The sequence below is a fragment of the Protopterus annectens genome, chromosome 2.part2, assembly GCF_019279795.1.
Source record: "Protopterus annectens isolate FY-2018-M chromosome 2.part2, PAN1.0, whole genome shotgun sequence".
Taxonomy (NCBI): Eukaryota; Metazoa; Chordata; order Ceratodontiformes; family Protopteridae; genus Protopterus; species Protopterus annectens.
The window spans coordinates 9247288-9270060 of record NC_056730.1 but is presented as its reverse complement, the minus strand read 5'-3'; the positions used below and the strand labels follow the sequence as shown (position 1 = coordinate 9270060).

The 22773-nt window shown below is 45.3% G+C and overlaps 1 protein-coding gene across 3 annotated transcripts in view; it reads left to right on the top strand.

Annotated features, from left to right (window-relative positions):
* Positions 1 to 22773, top strand: part of WDR41 (WD repeat domain 41) — a 1028182-nt gene that overhangs the window by 526240 nt on the left and 479169 nt on the right. For all 3 annotated transcript variants that reach the window (XM_044063698.1, XM_044063697.1, XM_044063699.1), the window contains one exon: positions 1524 to 1586. In XM_044063698.1, the coding sequence (XP_043919633.1) occupies positions 1524 to 1586 (63 nt within the window). The remainder of the gene's footprint in view (positions 1 to 1523; positions 1587 to 22773) is intronic.

The window sequence follows — 22773 nt, the reverse complement described above, 5'->3', positions numbered from 1 at the left end:
TCAAAGAGTACCAGTGGTTCCTAACAAAAAATGTCTTCCACATTGGAGAGACTGAAAACTGTCTTCCTGTATTCTGTGTGTTATGGATGCCTGAGTGGTGATCTGTGCCTCACTGACCTTGACATTGAGGATCGGCTGTGGTTGACCACCTATATTTCAGTAATACAGGCAGCTCAGCTAACACTATAACTAGAGAGCTGAACCTTCATCAACAAATAAACAGAATGTGATAGCTAGATTCATCACTCAGCACCTCCCCTTTCCCCTAAACAATCTTCTTGTATAGGTTATACAGTTTGATTCATGATCTTCCTTTAAACTAAACCTTTATGACTGGACAGGTGCTGTCAAATTTACTCCAGCACTAACTGGTTTCTCTTCCTTAAAGAAAAGATTTAAAGCCTGGCACTGGGTATGACATTGTCCTGTTTGATTCTCAGCTAAAGCGTCTTCTGTGTAGAGACATGCGTGAATGGGCGTACCTTCGTTGAAGGTTGTGCATCAGGGCCGGCAACTCGGCACGTAAAAATCTACTGCCAATCATTAGCGGACCGGAGTTCTGCTGTGGCAACCCCTAACTGGGAAAAGCCAAAAGATACAACAACAACAACTGGGTATGGCAAGGTCCTATAAATATTTAGAATCCTGTGACTGTAACCTGAGTAATTTTCTGATTTGTCTTTAATGCCTCAGTTTATTTTTTTACAATATCATGTATTACATTTTAAAGTGATTTTGTAAGGTGCCTTGCTTTAATTGCTGGAAGTATAATTTCATTTTGAGAGGCACATAACTTTATTCATGATACTGCAGTAGTTCAGAATCAACCAACTTCCAAGGAGCATGTATATATGGGTAGACAGCGAAAGAGAAATCAAAGGTGCACAATTGACCATCTTTATCTGTTTATAAAGGGTGGGAGGTTGGTACAATGGTTAAGGTGTTTAAAGACACAAGATGCAGGGTTTGATTCTCACATGGGGTAATTGGCTAGGCTCAAAATAGCCCACAAGGGCAGTTAGCCTAGTACTAATCTATGCACCTATTGGGGTTGGGAGGGTGGCCTAATGGTTAAGGTGTTTGCCTTAGAAACACAAGGTGCAGAGTTCAATTATTGCAAGGGATAATTGGCTAGGCTTACAATGGCTCGCAAGGGCAGCTAGCCTAGTACTAACCTATGAACCTATAACCAGTGCAATGATGTACTCTAAGGCCATTTTTTGCTTTTTTACTCATGATTTCCATAAAACCTTTGACTCACCATTTTATTTCAGTAGTGGGGGTGTTAGACATACATGGTAACAGCACATTATTGTAGTAGTTTGCAGCATTACTAAGATGAAAGTGATAACTGTAATGGAATATGTAATTGTAAAAGAATATGTAATGAAGTATTTATATAGAGACTTGTGTATGCATATATTGTATAGAGACTTGTGTATGCATATATTGTAGTCTGCATGGGCAAAGCAGACGAAAAGTAAAAGATATTTATGTTGATTGACACTTTTTAAAAATTGCAGGTATTAGTGCCATAATTGAAATACCCAAAAACTGCATTGTGGCTGCTGTGGATCGAGAACTGAGTAAGTGAATCTATTTTATTTAGTACTAGTTTTATTAAGTCTTGTAATGGACACTGTACATTTTCACATACTTTGGCTTTAGTAGTGTAATTTATTTATGTAGTCTTTTTTTAGCTGAGTAGGACCTACAAGGTACTAAAGCTTGTTTTCAGGTTTACTTTGGAATGTTCATATTCTTAAGTGATTTATTCAGAAGATACAGGCAGTAAGCAAAATTAAGTTGCAGAAATTAAATTAGTCTTTTAGATGTGCTGTTTGTAGCTCATTATGATAAACCACTGCACTGCACATTAAGCCATTACTGATAGTGCTTATATCACTGTCATACTTCACGTTTGTTATGGACTCCACATAAAACTGTTCTTTCTAAATTGAGAAACATTTCAAGGATAGCAGTACTGTCACTGTTTTATGAATATGGACCTCACATCACGGTTTGTGTCCAATACATCATTTTTTTAATAATGAAGAGTCCCTGTGCTTGGGGAATACATGATGTTAAGTTGTCTATCTTGCCTTCATTCTTGCTGGTTGGGTTCGGAGCCGATCCTCGTCTCCGACTCGGCCATCTTCAATAGCTTGAGAGCTGTTTACTGGCTCGAGGCTACCCCATATCCCATGATGCCTGGCGCTAGTTACCCAGATCTTGTTTGCCGCTTCAGACTGCGAGGTTGTCTTACTGGCTCAGGCTGGTATACTTTATTGTATTTTTCTATTTTTACTAGAATTTTTCCTTTATAGTGTACCTAATTTCTTAGTTGTACTGTTCCCCTAGCTATATTCTCTAAACAGCATTTATCCCTCCTGTTTTTTTCTTGAAAACTCGTTTTACTTAGAGAGTTTTCCCCACCCCTCCCTTCCCTTTCGCGGTAGCCGTTTAAATTAGAGGCTAACCTTTTTTTTTTTTTTTTTGTCTTTTTCTAGTTTAAAAAAAAAAAAAAAAACGTTTTTAGATAGTGTCTGTAGTAGTAGACTTTACTTAGTTTCAGTGTGCGTTAGCTGTATAGTTTATATTGATTAGTTATACCTGCTAACTTGTTTTTCTTGTGTATGTGTGTACTTACCTTGGTGTGTGTGTGGTAACGTGTCCAAGGATACTAAAGTGTCCGGATTCAAGAAGTGTGACTCATGCTGTCAGAAGATGTCTCTGACAGATGGTCACACTTTTTGTGTCTATTGTCTGGGCACGGTGCACCTGCAGGACTCTTGTTCGGTTTGTCATGCTTTCAGCCCAGGAGTCCTGCAGGAGCGCAAAAATAAGTTAATCCTTCGGGGTTTGCTCAAGCCCCAGGATTCACTGGCCAAGGCTCAGCCTGTGAAATCCTCCAAGCCACCTAAGTCTTCGGCTCCCAGTTCTGAGCTGTAGCTGGGTGAGACTCCACCATTCACCTCGGCTCCGGCCGGAACCGATGTCCCTCCCTCCCAGTCGGCTCCAGCATGTACTTCGGAGCCATCTGGGAGTCGAAAGAGATCTAGGTCTCCCTCCTTGGAGTCGATACGCTCTGCTCCACGGTCACCTCTGCTCCAATCGGAGCACAGTCATAGGTCCTCTCACTCCTCTCGGTCCTCTAGACTTTCAGATCAGGACTTGGAGAGAGGGGTCAGTAGGCTGCTGAAATCACAGGCCCTAGCGAGAATGTTGTCCAGCCCCCCTCATCAGGTGTCGGCTCCGTCCACTTCTGCAGATATTCCTCCTCCGACTCCTCTCTTGAGCTCGGAGCCGGAGTTCATTGGGGTTCGAGTCGTGGAACCGTCGGCTCCGATACCTTCTCCTTCGGTTCTGTCGGCTCCGATCCCTTCCATGGCACCGTCCTTGGAGGGATCTGGGCGCCGGGACTCCCTCATCGTCTCCGAGGAGGAGAGTGGCTTCGGACCCTTGTCCGACCCCATTCTCCCCCTCGGAGCTTCGGCGCAGGTGAGCTCAGCTCCTACATCGGCTTCGGAGCCGTCTCCCTTGGTGCGGGGAGGGATTCCGGTTTCTTCGGAACCGGAGTCTTCTCTGCGCCTGGGCGGGGGCGCCTTCAAGGTCATGAGGAGTGTACTGGCCCCCGAGTCAGTCCCACGGTCAACCCCATTGTCTCTTCCCCCTATGGTGCCTGTGTCTGCCTCTGTCCCTCCTCCAGGCCCCAAGCGTGGGGAACCAGCACTCCAGGGCACCCCTTTGGGTGTCTTCTGAGGCCTCCCCGATCACTCAGAGGAGCCACCTCATAAAAGGAAGTGCAAGAGGAAGCACTTTGACTCCCCTTAGTCTGTCACATCAGATACTGACTTAGAGGATTCGGAAGGGTCCCCCGAGATCCCCCTCTGAAGATGTCTCCTTTTCAGACATTTTGGAAATGCTTAGGCAGAGGGGGAACTGGAATACTCTAGCCCCTTCCGAGGATGAGTCGGTATTCATGGACACATTTGGTTCCCGAACTTCCACCTCCTGGGTGTTTTCACCTTTCAACCCACTTATGTCTGTGGTGGCTCGAAAGGCGCGGTCAGCTCCAGACACAGTGAAACCAACTCCCAGGAGACCTGCTAAATTTATAACTGCACCTCAGGACAAACAGTTTTTGACTAAGGGCGTACATGTTGATGCCATGGTGGTAGCAGCAGCCACAAAGAAGGAGTTGGCAGAAACTTCGTCATCTGTCCATCCCTCTAACAAGGAGTCTAGGACTATGGACAGATATGGGAAGCGAATGTTTGCTTCAGCGACCTTCTCCATGAAGTCTTTGAATTATTTGTGCCATTTCACCCGCCTTCAGAGGGATCTCCCTAAAGAGCTTGGAGATACCCTCCAAGATCCATCATCTGAGGGGGCTCAAGCTAAGGTGGCCTCCCAGCTGGCGACTCTGAATTCAGTTGTTAACTCCTCCATGAGGCTCATTTCTTATGCAGCCGATGGTGTGAGTAGAGCCGCAGGCACAGGCATTGCCCTTAGGAGGCACGCATGGATGCGGCCATGTAATTTTGCGGAGCTCTTCAGAGCTTCTTTCACCAATAACCGCTTTGATGGTTCCGCTCTTTTCGGATCACAGGTGAAGGACACCCTAACCAGGTGTGAACAGGAAGGCAAGACTCTCTCTGCCGTGGGAGTCCATTTTTCCACTCCTTCTAGACCATACCCTAAGGGTCAGAAGAGTGGAAAGATGTGGTTCCGGAAATCCCAGGGAGCCTTGCCTGACACATGTGGTTAGTTCCCCTCCAGGGGCAGAGGAGGGAACAATAACAGATGCCGCCCTCGTGGCAGAGGGGGTCCACAGAACCAGGGCAGCAGAAAATCCTTCTCTGAGAAGCCCTTTCAGCATCCCTGAAGGGTTGCCCGGCTGCCCACCTCTGGAGGCAGTCGGGGGAAGGCTCTCACTGTACCCCAAAGCCTGGCAAGATCTACCTCAAGACAAGTGGGTACAGTCGATCATATCCGGAGGTTACAGAATTCCCTTTGCTCAACCCTCGTTACCATCAAAGAAGTCCCTTCTAGATGTTCCACCCAATCTAAGGGACCAAGCAGCCATAGAGATTTCAAAGCTGCTACACAAAAGAGTCATCCTGGAAGTCCCGGCAGATCAGCTCGGATCCGGAACTTACTCAGGGTTCTTTTTGGTACCAAAAAAGACAGGGGACTGGAGACCCATTCTGGATCTCAGCAGATTAAACAGATTTGTACAAAGAACAAAGTTTCGGATGGTCACGCTACAGTCCATTCTACCCTTCCTGGGTCAGGACAATTGGATGTGCTCTATAAATCTTCAGGATGCGTACTACCACATCAAAATGGACAGGCGCTCCAGAAGATTCCTTCGCTTCCAGGTGGGAGCCAGTCATTATCAGTTCAGAGCTCTGCCCTTTGGTCTCACCACAGCCCCCAGGGTGTTCACCAAATGCATGGCAGTGGTTATGGCTCACCTGAGACGTCAGGGATTCCAGGTGTTTCCGTATCTAGACGACTGGCTCCTCACTGCTACCACCAGGCATCGCCTCCTACAAGCCAGAGACAACACAATCAAAAGTTGTTCCAGGCTAGGCATCACTATAAATTTCGAAAAATCTGCATTATTGCCCTGTCAGCATATCACTTACATAGGCGCAAATTTAAATACAAGGAACATGTTTGCGAGTCTTCCACCAGACAGGATATAATTAATTCGCCAGCAAGTGCAGATTTTATTAACATGCAACAGGATTCAAGTCAGGTTCGTCTTTCAAACACTGGGTTCCATGGCATCAGCAATTCTTCTTGTTCCCCTAGCCCGCTTTCACATGAGAATTCTCCAGTGGCTCCTATTCACACAGTGGTCCTTCCAGCAGCTTCCCATGTCTCTGCTCTAGGCCTCTTCTCTGGAGGGGGTTGAGAGGCCCTGTCTGGGTGAGGTTGGGATCCCCTGATCAAAGAAATGAGATCCTCAGCCAGGCTGAGCATTTGTGAACTAGAGGTAGGCCTGTGTGAGGGGGTTTTAGCAGGCAAGGCCTTAGAAGATTTAGCTGCTTTAGCCCTAGAAAAAGCCTTGATAGACATAGATGGAGGAGGCCTAGCAGCTCCACGTGCAGGAGTAGATATGTCTAAAGGAATAGTATCTGATAAATCCTGGGTGCCTGCTACAGTAAGAGAAATTTCAGTAGCAGATTCAGCCATGCTGTGTGAGGCCTCGGCTGTTGGAGGCATGCTTTCGGCCAAAGGAAGAACCGAGGACTCGGTTTCAGCCGAAACCGCGACACTCGCGGTTGGCTTAACCGTGGTTTCGGCCGAAACCGCGGACCGCGAGTGTCGGTCCTTTTCCTTACGCTTTTTAGCTAATTGTGAAGTAGGAGTCTCCGACGGCATTTTGTAAGCAAAAGCGGGACCAAAAAACTCCTCTGCAAACTCCGACCGACTTCTAAGTGTCCGTCGGTTGAAAGAAGCACAGGCTAGACAAGCTGATACGTCGTGGTCTGGGCCTAAGCAAGGAAGGCAGTAAGAGTGGAAATCCTTATGAGGTATTTGTTTCCCACAAGTTAAACAATTATTTACTTTTTCTGACATCGGCTGAGGCAAGAAAGAGTCCCCAATGGGGTACTTAGCTTTTTAGAAGTCTTCGGTAGTAGAAATCTCTGGATCTGACCGACCGGCACTTGCGAACAGCTTCTGCTTCGGGCACCACGCGGCAAGAAATACTGAGGAAAATGGCGTCGGCTGATGCCTTTATACCCAATTAACAGCAGCTATGACATCGGGTGAAGTGCGACATCAGCCGAGGCCAGACCCAGACTTTGGAATCCGGCCGACCGAAGGGCTGCCTGAGGCAGGACAACCCATATGTTAGGACTGCAGATGCATACCTCTCGGACATCTATATTTATGGTAGGTACAAAACTGTACTTTTCCCCTAATACCCAAACTCATACAGAGAGCAACTGTGTTGGGTTACAGAATGATCCTCATTGCTCCTTACTGGCCTCGACAGATATAGTTCCCATTCCTGCATCATTACCTTGTCGATCAGACTTGGATTCTGGATCGTATTCCAGATCTACTGATTCATCAGTCGGGCAGACTGCATCGATCCCTTCAAACGCTCCAGCTCACAGCTTGGTTGCTCCACTTCCAACCTTAGCCAGGCTTCCTAATATTTCATCCTCTGTGCGTGAAATTATCTCATTACACAAATCCACAACTAGGAAAACTTATGCTAGCAAGTGGAAACGTTTTTCTTGCTGGACAGAGGCTAGGAATATAGACCCTTTTTCAGCCCCTGTCCACGAGATTTTGGAATTTTTAACGGAACTCTTTCATTCTGGTTCTGCTTCTGCTGCAATCAGGGTTCATTTAGCTGCCATTTCAAATTTTCACATTGAGTTGTCTTCTAACAACATTATGTCTCATAAGCTGTGTAAAGCCTTCCTCAAAGGAACCACTCTGCTTAGGCCCCCAGTGAGAGACCCCCCCCCACCTCCATGGGATCTAAATTTGGTACTAGCTTCCCTAATCTTGCCACCTTTTGAACCTGCAGCATCTTGCTCCATTAAGTTTTTATCCTGGAAGACTCTTTTTCTGGTAGCCATTACTTCTGCCAGATGTGTTTCGGTGCTCAGGCTCTATGTATTCGTCCTCCATATTTAGTTTTTCATAACAATAGGGTCTCTCTAAGGACCAATCCTTCCTTCCTTCCTAAAGTCTGTTCACAAAATAAATTAAATCAGCCCATAGACCTTCCTGTGTTCTTTCCTAATCACACCAATAAGGCAGAATATAAATTGCACCAGTTGTTTGTTCACAGACAACTGCGTTTTTATTTGCATAGGACAAAGGACATCAGGAAGTCAGACCAACTCTTCCTTTCCTATGCTGAGGGCAGACAGGGCCTTCCAGTCTCAAAGGTAAGTTTATCTAGGTGGTTATCTCACATTATTTCCTTAATTTACCAGCTGAGAAACAAAGAATTATCTATCAAACCAAAAGGCCACTCTACTAGGGCATTGGCCACCTCGGTGGCCTTCCAATCTAGGTTGCCCATGGAATCTATCTGTGCAGCTGCTACATGGGCTAACCCACATACCTTCATTTCTCATTATAAACTGGACATTGCTTCCAGAAACAGAGCTGATTTTGGTTCCACTGTTCTGAAGAGTCTGTTCCAATGAGCCACCCAGGATGGTTGGTGCTAGGGATGCTGTCCCAACCAGCAAGAATGAAGGCAAGATAGACAACTTAACATAAAGAAGTTATGTACCTACCATAACGTTCCATGTTAGTTGTATTCTTCTCGCCTTCTTTCTTGCATCCCACCCTCCATCTCCCTATCCTAGTGGATCGAGAGGAGCTCCCTTTTTCAGATTTCATTGGCTGAACCTTCTCTGGTTGTCCTTTTCTGCTTAGATAGCTTCACGGTTAGGCCCAAGAGGCTACTAGGGCAGAATTCTTCCTTAGTTATGTCTGGAATAGCTTTTTCAAACGAGATCTGGGTAACTAGCACCAGGCATCATGGGATATGGGGTAGCCTCAAGCCAGTAAACAGCTCTCGAGCTATTGAAGATGGCCGAGTTGGAGCCGAGGATCGGCTCCGAACCCAAACAGCAAGAAAGAAGGCAAGAAGAAGACAACTAACATGGAACGTTATGGTAGGTACATAACTTCTTTTTCCATATGGTAGCAGATACCATGTGATACACTTGGGGATGAATGCTGCCATATGGTGGCAGGCACTTTGGCATAACACACTCCACTAGATGATTACACCTGTCCAGAGGGCCTATGACATCTCTTCAGACAATTGCACAGTTCATATCTCAGGACTGATGTTTTTGGAAGAGTTTCTGCGTTTAATTCCAAAAGCATCAAATCTTTCTGTGTACTGTACTCCTGATATCAGCTAACAAACCATAACCTGCATCAGTACCCTGTCTGCAGCTTGGGAGAGGAACTTGGCTTGAAGCACTTGCCTTACCCAGCCATTCATCAGCCTAGGAAGAGAATGCTTTTTATCTGATGCTGAAACAGAACAAGAACAGTGGTAGCTGAAAGTGCTCAGAATGAGGATTACTGGAAGAGCCTTATGAGCAGTCCTTGGCTTTTACCTGAGTTCCACCAAAATGCTAAAGTGGAGAGCAGTCAATGAACATATCATGCTGGGGCAGGTCTTTTGTTAAGATGGTCTCCTGTTTCCATAGCATTATCTCCCACCCTTGACTAGGGAGGGCTTTATTTAGTACTCATCCTTCACTTTAACAGACAGGAAGAGGCTCTGAGAGGTGTAGTCCTCCTTCCATCCTGGGGAATGGATCCTCAGAGTGTAAGCAAACCCATCTTTTCTCCTGTGAATAGCTGGATCCTTGTGTAACCATTGTATTGTAAGAAGATGGAATAAAAGGTATTTCTTTAGACATCTGTTCATGTAACATTGAATAAAGGTATAGATTTTAGTAGACACTACACAGTGGTAACATGTATTAGTCAATAGAGTCAGAGGCAGGCATGATAAAAGTAAAAGCAACAGTAAACATAAATATAGAAGTTCACATGGTGTAGCTGAAAAAATGTAAGTTAGTGGTTTTGCTACAGTTCAGGCAGTCTGGTTAGGGGGAATTAAGGGCTGAGATTTTGTTTCCATTAGGTGGAAGAAACTAGTTTGGGGTCTTATTCCTCATTTTGGTACAACAAAACCATATAAGTTAGATGGGGATATTTATTAATGTGTAGAAGTTTGAATATGAAGATAGACTAGTATTGATAACAAGTATTTAATTATGTTATGTATCCTTTGTTGACCGGGTTAGTCCGACCAGGCTAGTGTCTTCTTTTCAGTTAAGAATCATGGTGGTATTTCTACTACTAGGGAAATCTGGATAGGTCATCAGGGGAAGTTCCCTTACTGTTTTCAAGAGATGCAGTGGGATCTTTTACATCCATCTGAGCTGTCATCAACTAAAGCACATCGGATCTCCAATTAATGTCTTATCCAAAGGCTGACACACTCAGTAGTGCAGCATCTACCTAATGCTGTACCACTGTGTCGACAATCCAGTCACTTGGAGTGGGAATTGAACTCCCAGCCTTTTGGTTGTTGAATTGATTATAGCTACAGGTGGTATATGGTGATAGTGCATTACACTAGTTTTTGAATGTGTAATGAGTGTGCCAGATGTCACAAAATTCTGAGTTTGCCAGAACCAAGCTGAACAGACCAGAGTGAGACAACTTGTGGACTGATCTGCATATTGATTATATGACCTAAGAAGATGATATCTGTATTAAAACAGGCCAGAGCAAACAGGCAACTTATGTTTCCTGTGTATTAATGCTAATGTACATGATCATAGGCTGGTGAGGTTTACCTTCATGTGTGTGTATTGCACACGGGCGAACAGCAATTGTCCGAAAGGCCGTTTGCAAGGTTTGCAAATGCCGAATGGAAAAAGGTTTGAATGTGCAATGAGCGAGTGCACAGTGACATTTGCTCATTGCACATTCGACATTTTGGGATGGATTGCACTATAGTGGGGATCAGAAATTGGTCCCTTTCCCCACTGTAGTGCGATCTTGGAGTTAGAATATTAAAGTAGGGGTGTAGCCCACCACATGGGGGGTGCAGGGGGGGTTTGCCCCCATTGCTTTACACTTCATTAGATTTTTTTTGACTGTTCAAAAATCAGCGAATCTACTTTTCGATTTGCTGATTTTCGAACATTTAAAACTGTCGCTGTTTTCATTTTCTTGGTTACGATTCGCTCATATGAGCAATCACACCACCGTGATTCGGCTTTGTAAAGGTAAACCGGCTGGTGAACAGCTTTTACTTGGGACTGCAGTGTATCTGGTAAAATTATAAGGGTATCACTGCTAATATGGTGTGTATCTAGTCTTTACTTAGTGACATTATAACAGTGTCTTCAGTGCCTCATTCCAAGTGTCCTGGAGAGGATGTGGGCTACTGTCATGATAGCCTAAAACCAATTGAGTTTCACTTTTTTTTTTTTTTTTCGGGGTCTGGGGAAGTCTAACCTGTCAACAACCAAAAACAGTTAAGCTGGGGCAGGTAAGTACCTCAATGTCATATATTTAGAAAAGCTGCACACTATGGATATCTGCAGAAACATACTACTGTATAGCGGTCCTGTACTAGCATCTTAACCACCATAATAGCATGCAGGCCCTAGCAGTATTTTGCCTAGTAATTGGTGGTGTTAGAGGTGGGCATGTAAATGGTTCCTGCCTCATATGGCTGAAGTGATAAATTACAAGAACTGTAGTAGAAAAGACAGAAAACATAAGTTATACTCCTCAATTATATCATTGTCGCAGAAGCCTAAGCTACATGAGACATATCTAGCCAAGTATTGAGCAATTGGCCAGCGTCCAAAGCTTTAGGGCACCTGAATTGCTGTACAGCTTGAGGACAGTGGTAGTGGTATAAAGTCAGTATTTAGGGTATCAAGCCTTCAGAACTTTCTGTCAAAGAGCTCTCTTATGCATTATAGCTAGCACTTCTTTAATGTTGGGCAGATAAGTATTCCATTATGGAATACTTTCTGATTTACCATTTTTTCTTTGTGGAAACGTTTAACTTTTCTGTCAAAATTTCTTGCTGGTATATAGGACTTGTGTTTTTGGTGGCTGTTACCAAAATATTACTTCAAACCTTAATGTTTTAGTCAGGATTTAAGGCTATAATTACCAAGGTTCTGCTACCTGCTAGTCAGTCACTTTTATGGTAGAGATATGGTCCCGGGCTCTGACTCCTGTGTTGTTCTCTCCCCAATAAGCAAGAAGAGAAAAGTTTTGGACTTGAATCTAACTTCATCTTCACCTTATCTTCTGAGGAGTGACTTTGCTGTGGCCATATCTGTCTCCCCAGACCACTCATCAGTTTCTTTCTCTGTCACTCTGGTGTTGCTCCTTCAGAAGCCAGACCACTCATCAGTTTCTTTCTCTGTCGCTCTGGTGTTGCTCCTTCAGAAGCCACTAATGACTGAAAGTCTCATCCTCTGTGACTGTTTGGCTGTCCTCTTTGGACAAATGTATACAGCTCAGCAAGCTCCTGCCTGGTGCCCTGCAGAGTTCTACAGCAGCAGAGAGACAAAATAGAGACTTTGGAGTGATTAAGTATCATTTTTCTGCATTTTCTTGCTGCCTTTAGCTAATTCCACCTAAAACGCTGATTTTTTAGAGTTTTTGTCTTTTAAAAAGCTTGTTTCAGCTACATATTGTACTTATTTTACTGCCTGCACTTTAACAAAGTTGTTTTTGTGTTTAAATTACCTGTTTAACTGTTGTAGGCTACACACTCAAGTGTGATAGCCATTTCTGTGCATTTAAAGTGTTTGTTTGATTGTATCTGCTTTATTTTCTGAAAGAAACAAAAAAATACTTGTTTTCCTGCCTTTCTAAGCTAGTATAGTCCAGATGTCCTTCAAGAATGCAACTGCAGTCATAACATATGGGTTGTCCTGCCTCAGGCAGCCCTCGGTCGGCCGGATTCCAAAGTCTGTGTCCGACGTCGGCTGATGTCGCATTTCTCTCCGACGTCAGAGCGGCAGGAGTACATAAGCATAAGCTGACGCCATCTTCTTCAGTCTTTCTTGCCGCGCGGTGCCCAAAGCAGAAGCAGTTCGCAAGTGCCGGTCGGTCAGCTCCTGTATTCTTCGATCCGAAGTCATCAAAAAAGCTAAGTACCCCATTGGGGACCTTTTCTTGCCTCCACCGATGTCAGAAATTACTGAAAAAGTTAATAATTGTTTGTCTTGTGGTAAACCAATACCTCATAAGGATTTCCATTCTTACTGCCTTCCTTGCCTTGGCCCAGACCACGACGTCTCGGCCTGTGCCGCCTGTGCTCGCTTCAATAAGCGCACTCTCAGGCGCCGGGCAGAGTTCGCTGAAGACTTTTTCGGTGAAAAATTCGATTACAAGATGCCGTCGGAATTACCGACATCGCAGACTCCTAAAAAACGTAAAGACCGGGACCGCCATCCTCGGCCCACGTCTTCCACCGACACCACGCCAAAACCTACCGCGAGTGCCCCAGTTCCCTCTGAGGCGGTTATTTCACCGCTCCGAACCGAAGACACCACATTACCGATACCTCCGATACCGGAGACCACACCGACCCCAGTTATTGATTTTCCTCCGGATACTGAAACCGAGGAAATGCCCGAGACCATTGCTGTGGATAAGGTCACTCCTGCACGTGGAGCTGCTAGGCCTCCCATGTCCATGTCTATCAAGGCCTACACACGTGCTAAGGCAGCCAGCAAGACCAAGCACCTTACTGCTAAAGCCTTACCTCAGCCTACTCCTGAAACACAAATCATGACTATGGCAGCAGACTTAATCTCCATGATCAGAGGTTCCCAGGCCCATCCTGAGAGAGGATCCCAGCCTCCTCCTGATAAGAGGCCCAGGGTTGAGCCCACTGACCCTCTCCCTTCAGATGAAGATTCTGAGGCCTCCGGCCACTCCGATAGCCAGGAAGAGCCTTTCCAGACCTACGAGGACTCAGATGCAGAGGACTCCATCCCCTCGGCCTCCCCTCCTGAGGATATTTCTTTTGGGGAAGTTCTGCATTTCATGAGGGAACATTTTAAGTGGCAAGGCCAGGAATTTTCTGATTCCAGAAAGTGCCTTCGTACCTTCCTTAAAAAGCCCCAGTACAGGCCCTTAGCTATACCTCCTGTGCTTGATGTTTTGGATGATTTATACTCTGACTCCAGTGTTACCCCTGATACTCTCCCTCCTGCTCCTGCCAAGCCGGACAGATACTATAGAGTTCCTGAAACACATTCTCATTTCTTTAGGGCCCATGCTGTTGATTTAGAAACTATTTCACAGGGGCCGAAAGGGGTTTCAGCTACCACCTCCAAAAATCCTTTGCCTTCCAACAGGGAAGCTAGGTCATTAGAGAGATGGGGAAGAAGGTTTACACCTCCACTACTTTATCTATGAGAGCTCTCAATTGTCTCTTTCATATGTTTCAATATCAGGATTTCCTGTTAGATGATTTACAGAAAACATTGGCCTCTCCTGATCCTTTAGATAGGAAGTCTTTGCAGGAGGCTGTACACAACTCTCAGCAAGTTAGCAATCACTTCCTTCAGTGTGGATATGATGCATTGGAAGCTTCATGTAGGGCAGCTATGACAGGGGCGGTCATTCGTAGACATGCATGGTTAAAAGAACAACTTCTACCAGATCATGTTAAGGCAAAACTTCTTGATGCACCCTTGGAAAAGAACAAGCTTTTTGGTGCTAATGCTAAAGATGTATTAAAGACCATTGAGGAAAAAGCCAAGTCAGTTCAGACAGTCAAAGATTTCCTCCAGGTTCAGCCACCCAGATTCAGCAGGAATTGGCCTTCAAAAAACTGGTCCTTTCCTAATCCTGAAAGATTTCAAAGGGGCAAAAGCAGGCGTGGCGAGGAAGAGGACAATACAGAGGTTCCTACAGGGGACGACAATGGCAACCAGCAAACCAAAGAAGTGACACAGGGCTTCTCCTGCCCCACAGGGACAATCCCAATGACTTTCCTCTACTTCCGCTAACCAAAGAGCAAACAGAAGCTCCCTTGGGCGGAAAATTATCTCTGTTTTCAGACAATTGGCACAGATTGACAAAGGACAAATGGATTTTGGACATTATAGACCAAGGCTACAGGTTCCACTTTCATACCTTACCAAGGAAACAAGGCATGCCAAACCTACCAAAACCGAGGGCAGAGGCTTTCAAGCAAATTTCTCTGCTTGCTCAGATCAATGCAATAGAAAAAGTTCCACAACAAGAACAAGGCCAGGGGTTTTACTCAAGATTGTTCCTTGTTCCAAGAAAAGAAACACAATGGAGACCAATACTGGATTTGTCCGCATTAAACACCTTTCTCATAGTACCAAAGTTCAAAATGCTGACCTTACAGCAACTCCTTCCCATGTTGGGCAAGGGGTCTTGGCTGATTACTCTGGACCTCAAGGAGGCATACCTGCATGTCCCTATCAGACACAGCTGCAGAAGATACCTCAGATTTCTTGCAAGGCCAGAGCATTATCAATTCTCAGCATTGCCATTTGGCTTATCTACTGCACCCAGAGTGTTTACAAAATGCCTGGCTTCAGTAATTGCTCATTGCAGGCTCCAGGGGATCCAAATTTACCCGTACCTGGACGACTGCCTCATACAAGCGGACAACAGACTGATTTTGACAAAAAACTTGGATTATGTCATTCAATTGCTACAAGCTCTGGGATACACAGTCAACTTCCAAAAGTCAAGACTGCAGCCATCCCAGCAAATTACTTTCTTAGGAACCAATCTAGACACAACCTCTCAAATGGCTTACCTGACAGAAGACAAGCAAAAGAAGTTAACTCATTATTTCAAAGGTTTGGCAAAGCTCACCCAGATGACTGCAAGGAGATTCCTACAGTCCCTGGGTTACATGGCATCATGCATTCTCCTGGTTCCATTAGCAAGACTACACATGAGAAAGCTTCAGTGGTACCTAAAAAGTTTATGGTCTCAACACAGCAACAACCTAGAGACAACCATACCGCTCATTCCATGCCTACAAAAGGAATTTCTATGGTGGGCCTCGGTAAGCCAGGCAAACACAGGTATGTCATTCAAAAAACCACAAATAACACAAACAATGACCACAGACGCCTCAGACCTTGGATGGGGGGCGCACATGGAGGGCAGATGTATTCAAGGACAATGGTCTCCAAAGGATACACATCTGCATATCAACCAAAAAGAAATGCTGGCAGTCATGCATGCCATCGAGGCCTTTCGACAACAACTTCAGCAAGGCCACCTGCTAATACGGACAGACAACACCACTGTCATGTGGTACATAAACAAGCAGGGGGGCACCCATTCTTACCCCTTTTGCAGACTGACAATGAATCTTTGGGAAAAATCACTGAGCTTAAACATACAGTTGCAATCCCAGTTTGTTCCAGGCAAAGACAATGTGCTGGCGGACAGCCTAAGCAGGAATTTCCTAGACCCCCACGAGTGGAGGTTACATCCAGAAATCTTCATAAGGCTCACCTCGACATGGGGCAGGCCAGAAGTAGACCTATTTGCCTCCCACCTCAATCATCAGCTACAAAAGTTCTTTTCAAGGACATATCATCCACAAGCATGGAAAACAGATGCTCTCTCATTCAACTGGAACTTCCTAAAGATTTATGCATTCCCACCTCTGCCACTGATGACCACAGTACTACTAAAGATCAAAGCAGAGAAGCCAAAAGGGATCCTAATAGCTCCAGACTGGCCAAGACAACACTGTATCCACTACTACGGAGCATATGCCACAACAAAAAATGGGCCCTTCCCCAATGGCCCCATCTTTTGACTCAAAACAACTTCAAGACAGTACATCCCAACATTCAGATGCTCCAGCTAACAGCTTGGGAGATTCCATGAATAACCTCAATCTATCTCTCTCCAAGGAAGTTCAGCGGATATTAACAGAAGCCCGCAGACCATCCACCAGAAAGGTTTATTCAGCAAAATGGAAGAGATTCAACATTTGGAATACCAGCAAGGGTCATGATGCATCATTATTGAACATCCCACTCATCCTGGAATACTTGGCAGATATGCTACAGAATGGTCTCTCATATTCTTCTATAAAAATACATGCTTCAGCTATTTCAGCTAGATACAACACTGATCCACCTGTGTTCTCACATCCTTTGTTAAGGCAATTTCTTAGAGGAATCAGGAATATCAAGCCACCAAGAAAGGCCCCAGTACCAGCTTGGGACCTCAACTTTGTCCTAGAAAAACTGACTCTAGCCCCCTTTGAGCCAGCAGCTTCAGTGGACTTACAATTCCTCTCATGGAAGACAGCTTTCCTGTTGGCAATTACCTCAGCAAGAAGGGTTTCGGAATTACAGGCCCTAATGGCAATACCACCGTTTATTACCTTTCATAGAGACAGGGTCTCCTTACGAACCAACCCTAGCTTTCTGCCAAAAGTGGTATCTAGGGTTTCTTTAAATCAAGCAATTCACCTGCCTACTTTCTTTCCCAATCCTGAGAACAAAGGGGAAAGACTGTTGCATACCTTGGACATTCACAGACAACTTTGCTATTACCTGGACAGAACCAAGGCCAATAGGAAGTCTGATCAGCTTTTTGTAGCCTACGCCCCTGGAGTACAAGGAAAAGCAATTTCCAAACAGACCATCTCAAAATGGATTGGACATTGCATCAGATTATGTTATTCCTTCCATGGAAAGAGTGTACCAGCCAATATCAGACCACACTCTACCAGAGCTACAGCCACCTCTACAGCATTCTTAAGAGAGGTGCCTACAAAAGACATTCTAGAAGCTGCTACATGGAGCTCCATGCATACATTCTCCAAACACTACAACCTTCCTTTATATTCCAGATCCAGAGCAGGCTTTGCTTCGGCAGTCCTGCAGGGATTGATAGCTACACCATCCTTTTCTTAGAGCTTTCCACCTCCCCCAGCTAAGCTATGGTATTCAACCCATATGTTATTACTGCAGTTGCATTCTTGAAGGACATAGTACAGTTTTGTACCTACCATAAATGTAGATGTCCGATAGGTATGCAACTGCAGTCGGGTTTTCCCTCCCTCCTTCCCCTCTATTCCTTGGGTCTACTCCTCTCCCTGTTATCCTAGCTGGGGATATCTGTTATGGTGTATCTGTTTATTGCTTATTTATTTGTCTGGAAACCTGTTTTGTCTTCCAAATTGATTACAGCCTTCCTTGGAGGGCACCTGGCATCTGGGGCAAGAAACACCGAAGAAGATGGTGTCGGCTGATGCTTATGTACTCCTGCCGCTCTGACGTTGGAGAGAAATGCGACATCAGCCGACGTCGGACCCAGACTTTGGAATCCGGCCGACCGAGGGCTGCCTGAGGCAGGACAACCCATATGTTATGACTGCAGTTGCATATCTATCGGACATCTACATTTATGTTAGGTACAAAACTGTACTTTTCAGGTTAGTGCTGAATTCAGGGCTGTGTTACAAGTTTCTGTGTTTGCCCATACCTTAGTTGGATAGAAGGAAGTTTCTCTGTTCACCTGTGAGAGAGGGGAGCTTTGAGCAGCCTATCTGTCCCTGGAGGAGTGGTTTCTGCCCAGAAATTAGTAGTTTATTGGCCATTTTGGGTTAATTTCTATCTCTTTCATTTCCCTGCTATAAAACCCGCATTTGTGAGGTTTTGCACGCCGGGCAGTGCCGGTTAGCTAGGGTATAACTATTCCCGGCTCCACAAAGTCAACTCTTCAATTTTTCCCTTGGAACTAGATAAACTTTCAACTTAAGCACTCAAACCATTCACTTTTCAGCCCGGCACTTGCTCAAAACTCATAGCAAGCACTAATAAACCTTAGCACTAGACCCCCCTGTACTGTAGAGAAAGACAAGGCTGTCTATTCGACCTTACCAGCCAATTAGTAAAACAGTTCACTGTACCTATCTAGGCATGTCCAAATGTCAGTTTCAGGTGTACTCTCCGGTCCAACTGGTGAATCTGGGCATTTTGAGGCAGTGTTACAACTGCCTTATATACACAGACAACCCTCTCCTACTACCACCAAACAATAATACATACGAGAGATGCAGTTATAAAGCCAAACTGGAGGCTAAGCTCTTTCAACCCAAGACTGGACCAGACAGTCAAGAGGAGAAGGGAACTACTTGCATCACACCACCAGTCTCACATAGATCTATGAAACCAGCACCGGCAAAAAAAACACATAAATACACAATCTAATATATCATAATCTAAATAAAAATCTGCAAAAGCAATAGAGACCTCCAAAGCAGACACCCAAGCAACCTCAACCGCCCCCCCAACGCAAACCATGAAACACATATTTCACAAAACCAGTGTGCCACCCAATCACAGCCCTTAAGGCAAAATAACATACCCAACACACTAGTAATAGGTGACTCTATAGTTAGGCACACTGACGTCCCACTCACTAGGCTGAACAAGGAGAAGGTTACTGTTAGCTGCCTGTTGGGTGCCAGGATCCGCCACATAACACAAGCACTCGGGTCATTCCAGAACAAGGACAAATATGACTCTGTCATTGTCCATGTTGGTGTGAATGACCTGAGCCATATCTCCCTGGACTACATGAAAAGAAACATGGAAGAGCTCTCTGATCATGTAGCCCAGGCCGGTATAAACCTGACCTTGAGTAGCATCCTGCCCTCACCAAGAATGATACAATGGTATAAAGAAAAAATAATAAATTTCAACAATTGGCTAAGCTTCTGGTGTCATTCAAAGGGAATCCAGTGTCTGTCAGCTTGGGATGACATGCTCGACAAGCCATGCTGCGTCGCTAGAGACGGCTTACACCTGTCACCCTTAGGCTTTCGAATACTGGCCAAGGCTCTTGCCACCCCCATAGTGCCTTTTTTAGGCAAGGCTCAAAAGACAAACCCACCGCCGTAAATAGCACAAGTAACAAAAATCTGAGGGTAATGCTCAGTGTCAGAAGTCTAAACCTCAAAATGCACACACTCGAGGCACTCCTCAGTATGGAGAAAATCAATATATTTGTAGTAACAGAAACCTGGTTTAAGGCTTCAGAGAGCACCCCAGCACTACCAGGCTACAACTCATACCATGCATTTCGACCACAAAACCCGGACCAAAATACAAAAGGCGGGGGCGTATCCATATTCATCAAGGATACCCACACCTCCAGATTAGTGGCACAGCACAATGCTTCAGAGATCATCCACATGCAACTAACAACAAGCAAAACTAAAATTCAAATTGTAGCTTGCTACAGATCACCCAGCAATGTCCCAGGACCCCCATTCTGCATTTCTGGAAACACTGGGAAACATAAAGGTCTTACCAAACACCCTGATACTGGATGATTTCAATTACCCAAATATTAACTGGGAGAACTACTCAAGTACTAACTCCCTTCCCCAACATTTCCTAGAATTTATAAACTCAAATGCCCTGGATCAACTAGTCAACACCTCCACTAGAGGTGACAACATATTGGTCTTGGTCATCACCAACATGGGCGACTGGTGTTCCACACCGGAGGTCAACCCCTCGCTGGTTAGATCTGACCATAAACTAATCACTGTGGATATCAGCATTCTTCCCACACCCCTGGTCAAAGAAACCACCATGAAAAACTTTTCAAAAGCAAACCTCACGTTACTTAAGATTGAGGTGGAAAGTTTCAAAGCCCCCATGCTAAAGGATAATGCTGCCCAAGCTGAAAAATCCTTTACTAATGCACTCTACGGGCACCTACAAGAATGCATGGATCGTGGTATCCCAAGCCAAACCAAGACGCACTCTTCCAAGAAAAGGAAACCAGTCTGGTGGACTTCTGCCATAAACAAGCTATACAATAGAAGGAGCAAACTAGTACAGAAAAGAGTAAAATCCCAAGAAGGTAAGACATCCCTGATCAGTATCAGCAAGAAACTACGATCCCTCATAAAATCATCCAAGGCTAGCTTCTAAAGAAAAATTGCCAAGGACTCCAAAGGTAACCACATTCTTTAGCTATGTCAAGAGTCTAAGTGGCAATTCTCAGATCTGCTCGGAGTTAGGGCAGAATGGCACAAAATAAACTGAACTGAGCGATATCGCCAACATCCTGGTAGACAGGTTCAGTGCAAACTTCACCCCCCTCTCACCCCCAAATGGGCCCATAACCATACCAGAAGAATGTAGTGCCCCTGAAATCACAGACACTCAGATTAAAACAGCCCTCTCTAAAGCCAAAAATACAGCATCAGTGGGAAGGGATGGTGTCCCAGGCTGCGTCCTACATGAGCTCAAAGATGAACTAACCCCTCACCTAAACACACTGTTCAAACTCAACTTCTCCACAGGCTATGTGCCCATAGAGTGGTGCACAGCAACGGTTATTCCGCTCCACAAAGGTGGAGCCACAACAGACCCCGGGAACTATCACCCTATAAGCCTGATTAGCTTGGTCTGCAAGGCTATGGAGCGCATCATAGGACTGGCAAGACCAGACAGGAGGAGAAGGTTACCACACACACTATAGACCCAGTCTCACATAATACCATCACAACCTCAAATCATACACATAAACACACAAAGACGTACTCAGAGGCTCTGATCAAAAATCTACCAAAACAGCAGAGGCCACCAAAGCAGACACCCAAACAACTACCACCTCAGAACACAACACCTGCATCACATAGACCACACAGTCAGAGTGTCAAGCAGTCACAGCCCTTAAGGCCAAACACTATGCCAGACACACTAGTCATTGGTGACTCCATAGTCAGACACACTGACGTCCCGCTCACCAGACTGAGTAAGGAGAAGGTCACAGTAAGCTGCCTGTCGGGTGCTAGAATCCGCCACATAACGCATGCACTCAGGTCTCTCAACAGCAGGTACAAGTACGACTTGAGATGTACCTCCCTGGACTACATGAAAAGAGACATAGAGGAGCTCTCTGATTATGTAGCCCAGGCAGGTATGACCCTAACCTTGAGCAGTATCCTACCTTCGCCAAGAATGATGCCACAATACAGAGATAAGATGATCAGCTTTAACAATTGGCTTAAACTCTGGTGTCATTCAAAGGGGATCCAATGTCTGTCTGCCTGGGATGACATGCTGGACAAGCCACGCTGCTTCGCAAGGGACGGCTTGCACTTGTCACCCCTGGGATTCCGGATTTTGGCAAAGGCTCTTGCCACCCCCATAGTGCCTTTTTAGGCAAGGCTCAAATTCTAAACCTACCACCCTAGAACAAAACAAAGAAAAAACTAAGGGTAATGCTGCTCAATGCCAGAAGTCTCAACCTCAAGATGCACGCACTCGAGGCCCTTCTCAGTATGGAGAACATCGATGTCTGTGCTGTGACAGAAACCTGGTTCAAGGCTCCTGAGAGCACCCCAGCACTATCAGGTTTTACCTCATATCATGCGTTCCGGCCCCAAAACCCGGACAATACCAAGAAAGGAGGAGGGGTATCCATATTCATCAAGGACACCCACACCTCAAGATTGGTGGCATCGCACGATGCATCGGAAACCATCCAGGTGCAATTAACCATAGGCAAGACTGCTCTGCAAATTGTAGCATGTTACAGGCCACCTTTGCAAACTCAGGAACCTCACATGGCCTTCCTGAAAACACTGAAGGGGATAAATGTATCTCCGAACACCATCATACTAGGTGACTTCAACTACCCTAATATAGACTGGGAACATTACTCAAGCCCAAACACTCTAGCCCAAAAGTTCCTGGAATTCATAAACTCAAATGCCATGGAACAACTAGTCACCATCCCCACAAGAGGAGAGAACATACTTGATCTCATCATCACGAACATGGGAGCACAATGTTCAACGCCAGAAGTATACCCCTCACTGGTGAGATCTGATCACAAACTAATCTCGCTGGAGGTCCTCATCCCGCCCCCACCCAAAATGAAAAAGACCACAGTAAAAAACTTCTCGAAAGCCGACTTCACACTTCTAAAGACTAGTGTGGTCTCCTTTAAGGCCCCTGAGCCGGCGGTTAACATTACTCAAACCGCCGAATCACTTACAAATGCCTTCTACCAGCACCTGCAGGGCTGCATGGATCAGGCAATCCCAAGCAAAACAAAGACTCTTTGTACCAAAGGCAAGCGTCCAGTCTGGTGGACCCCAGCCATAAACAAACTCTACAATAAAAGGAGAAAGCTACTACAAGATAGAGC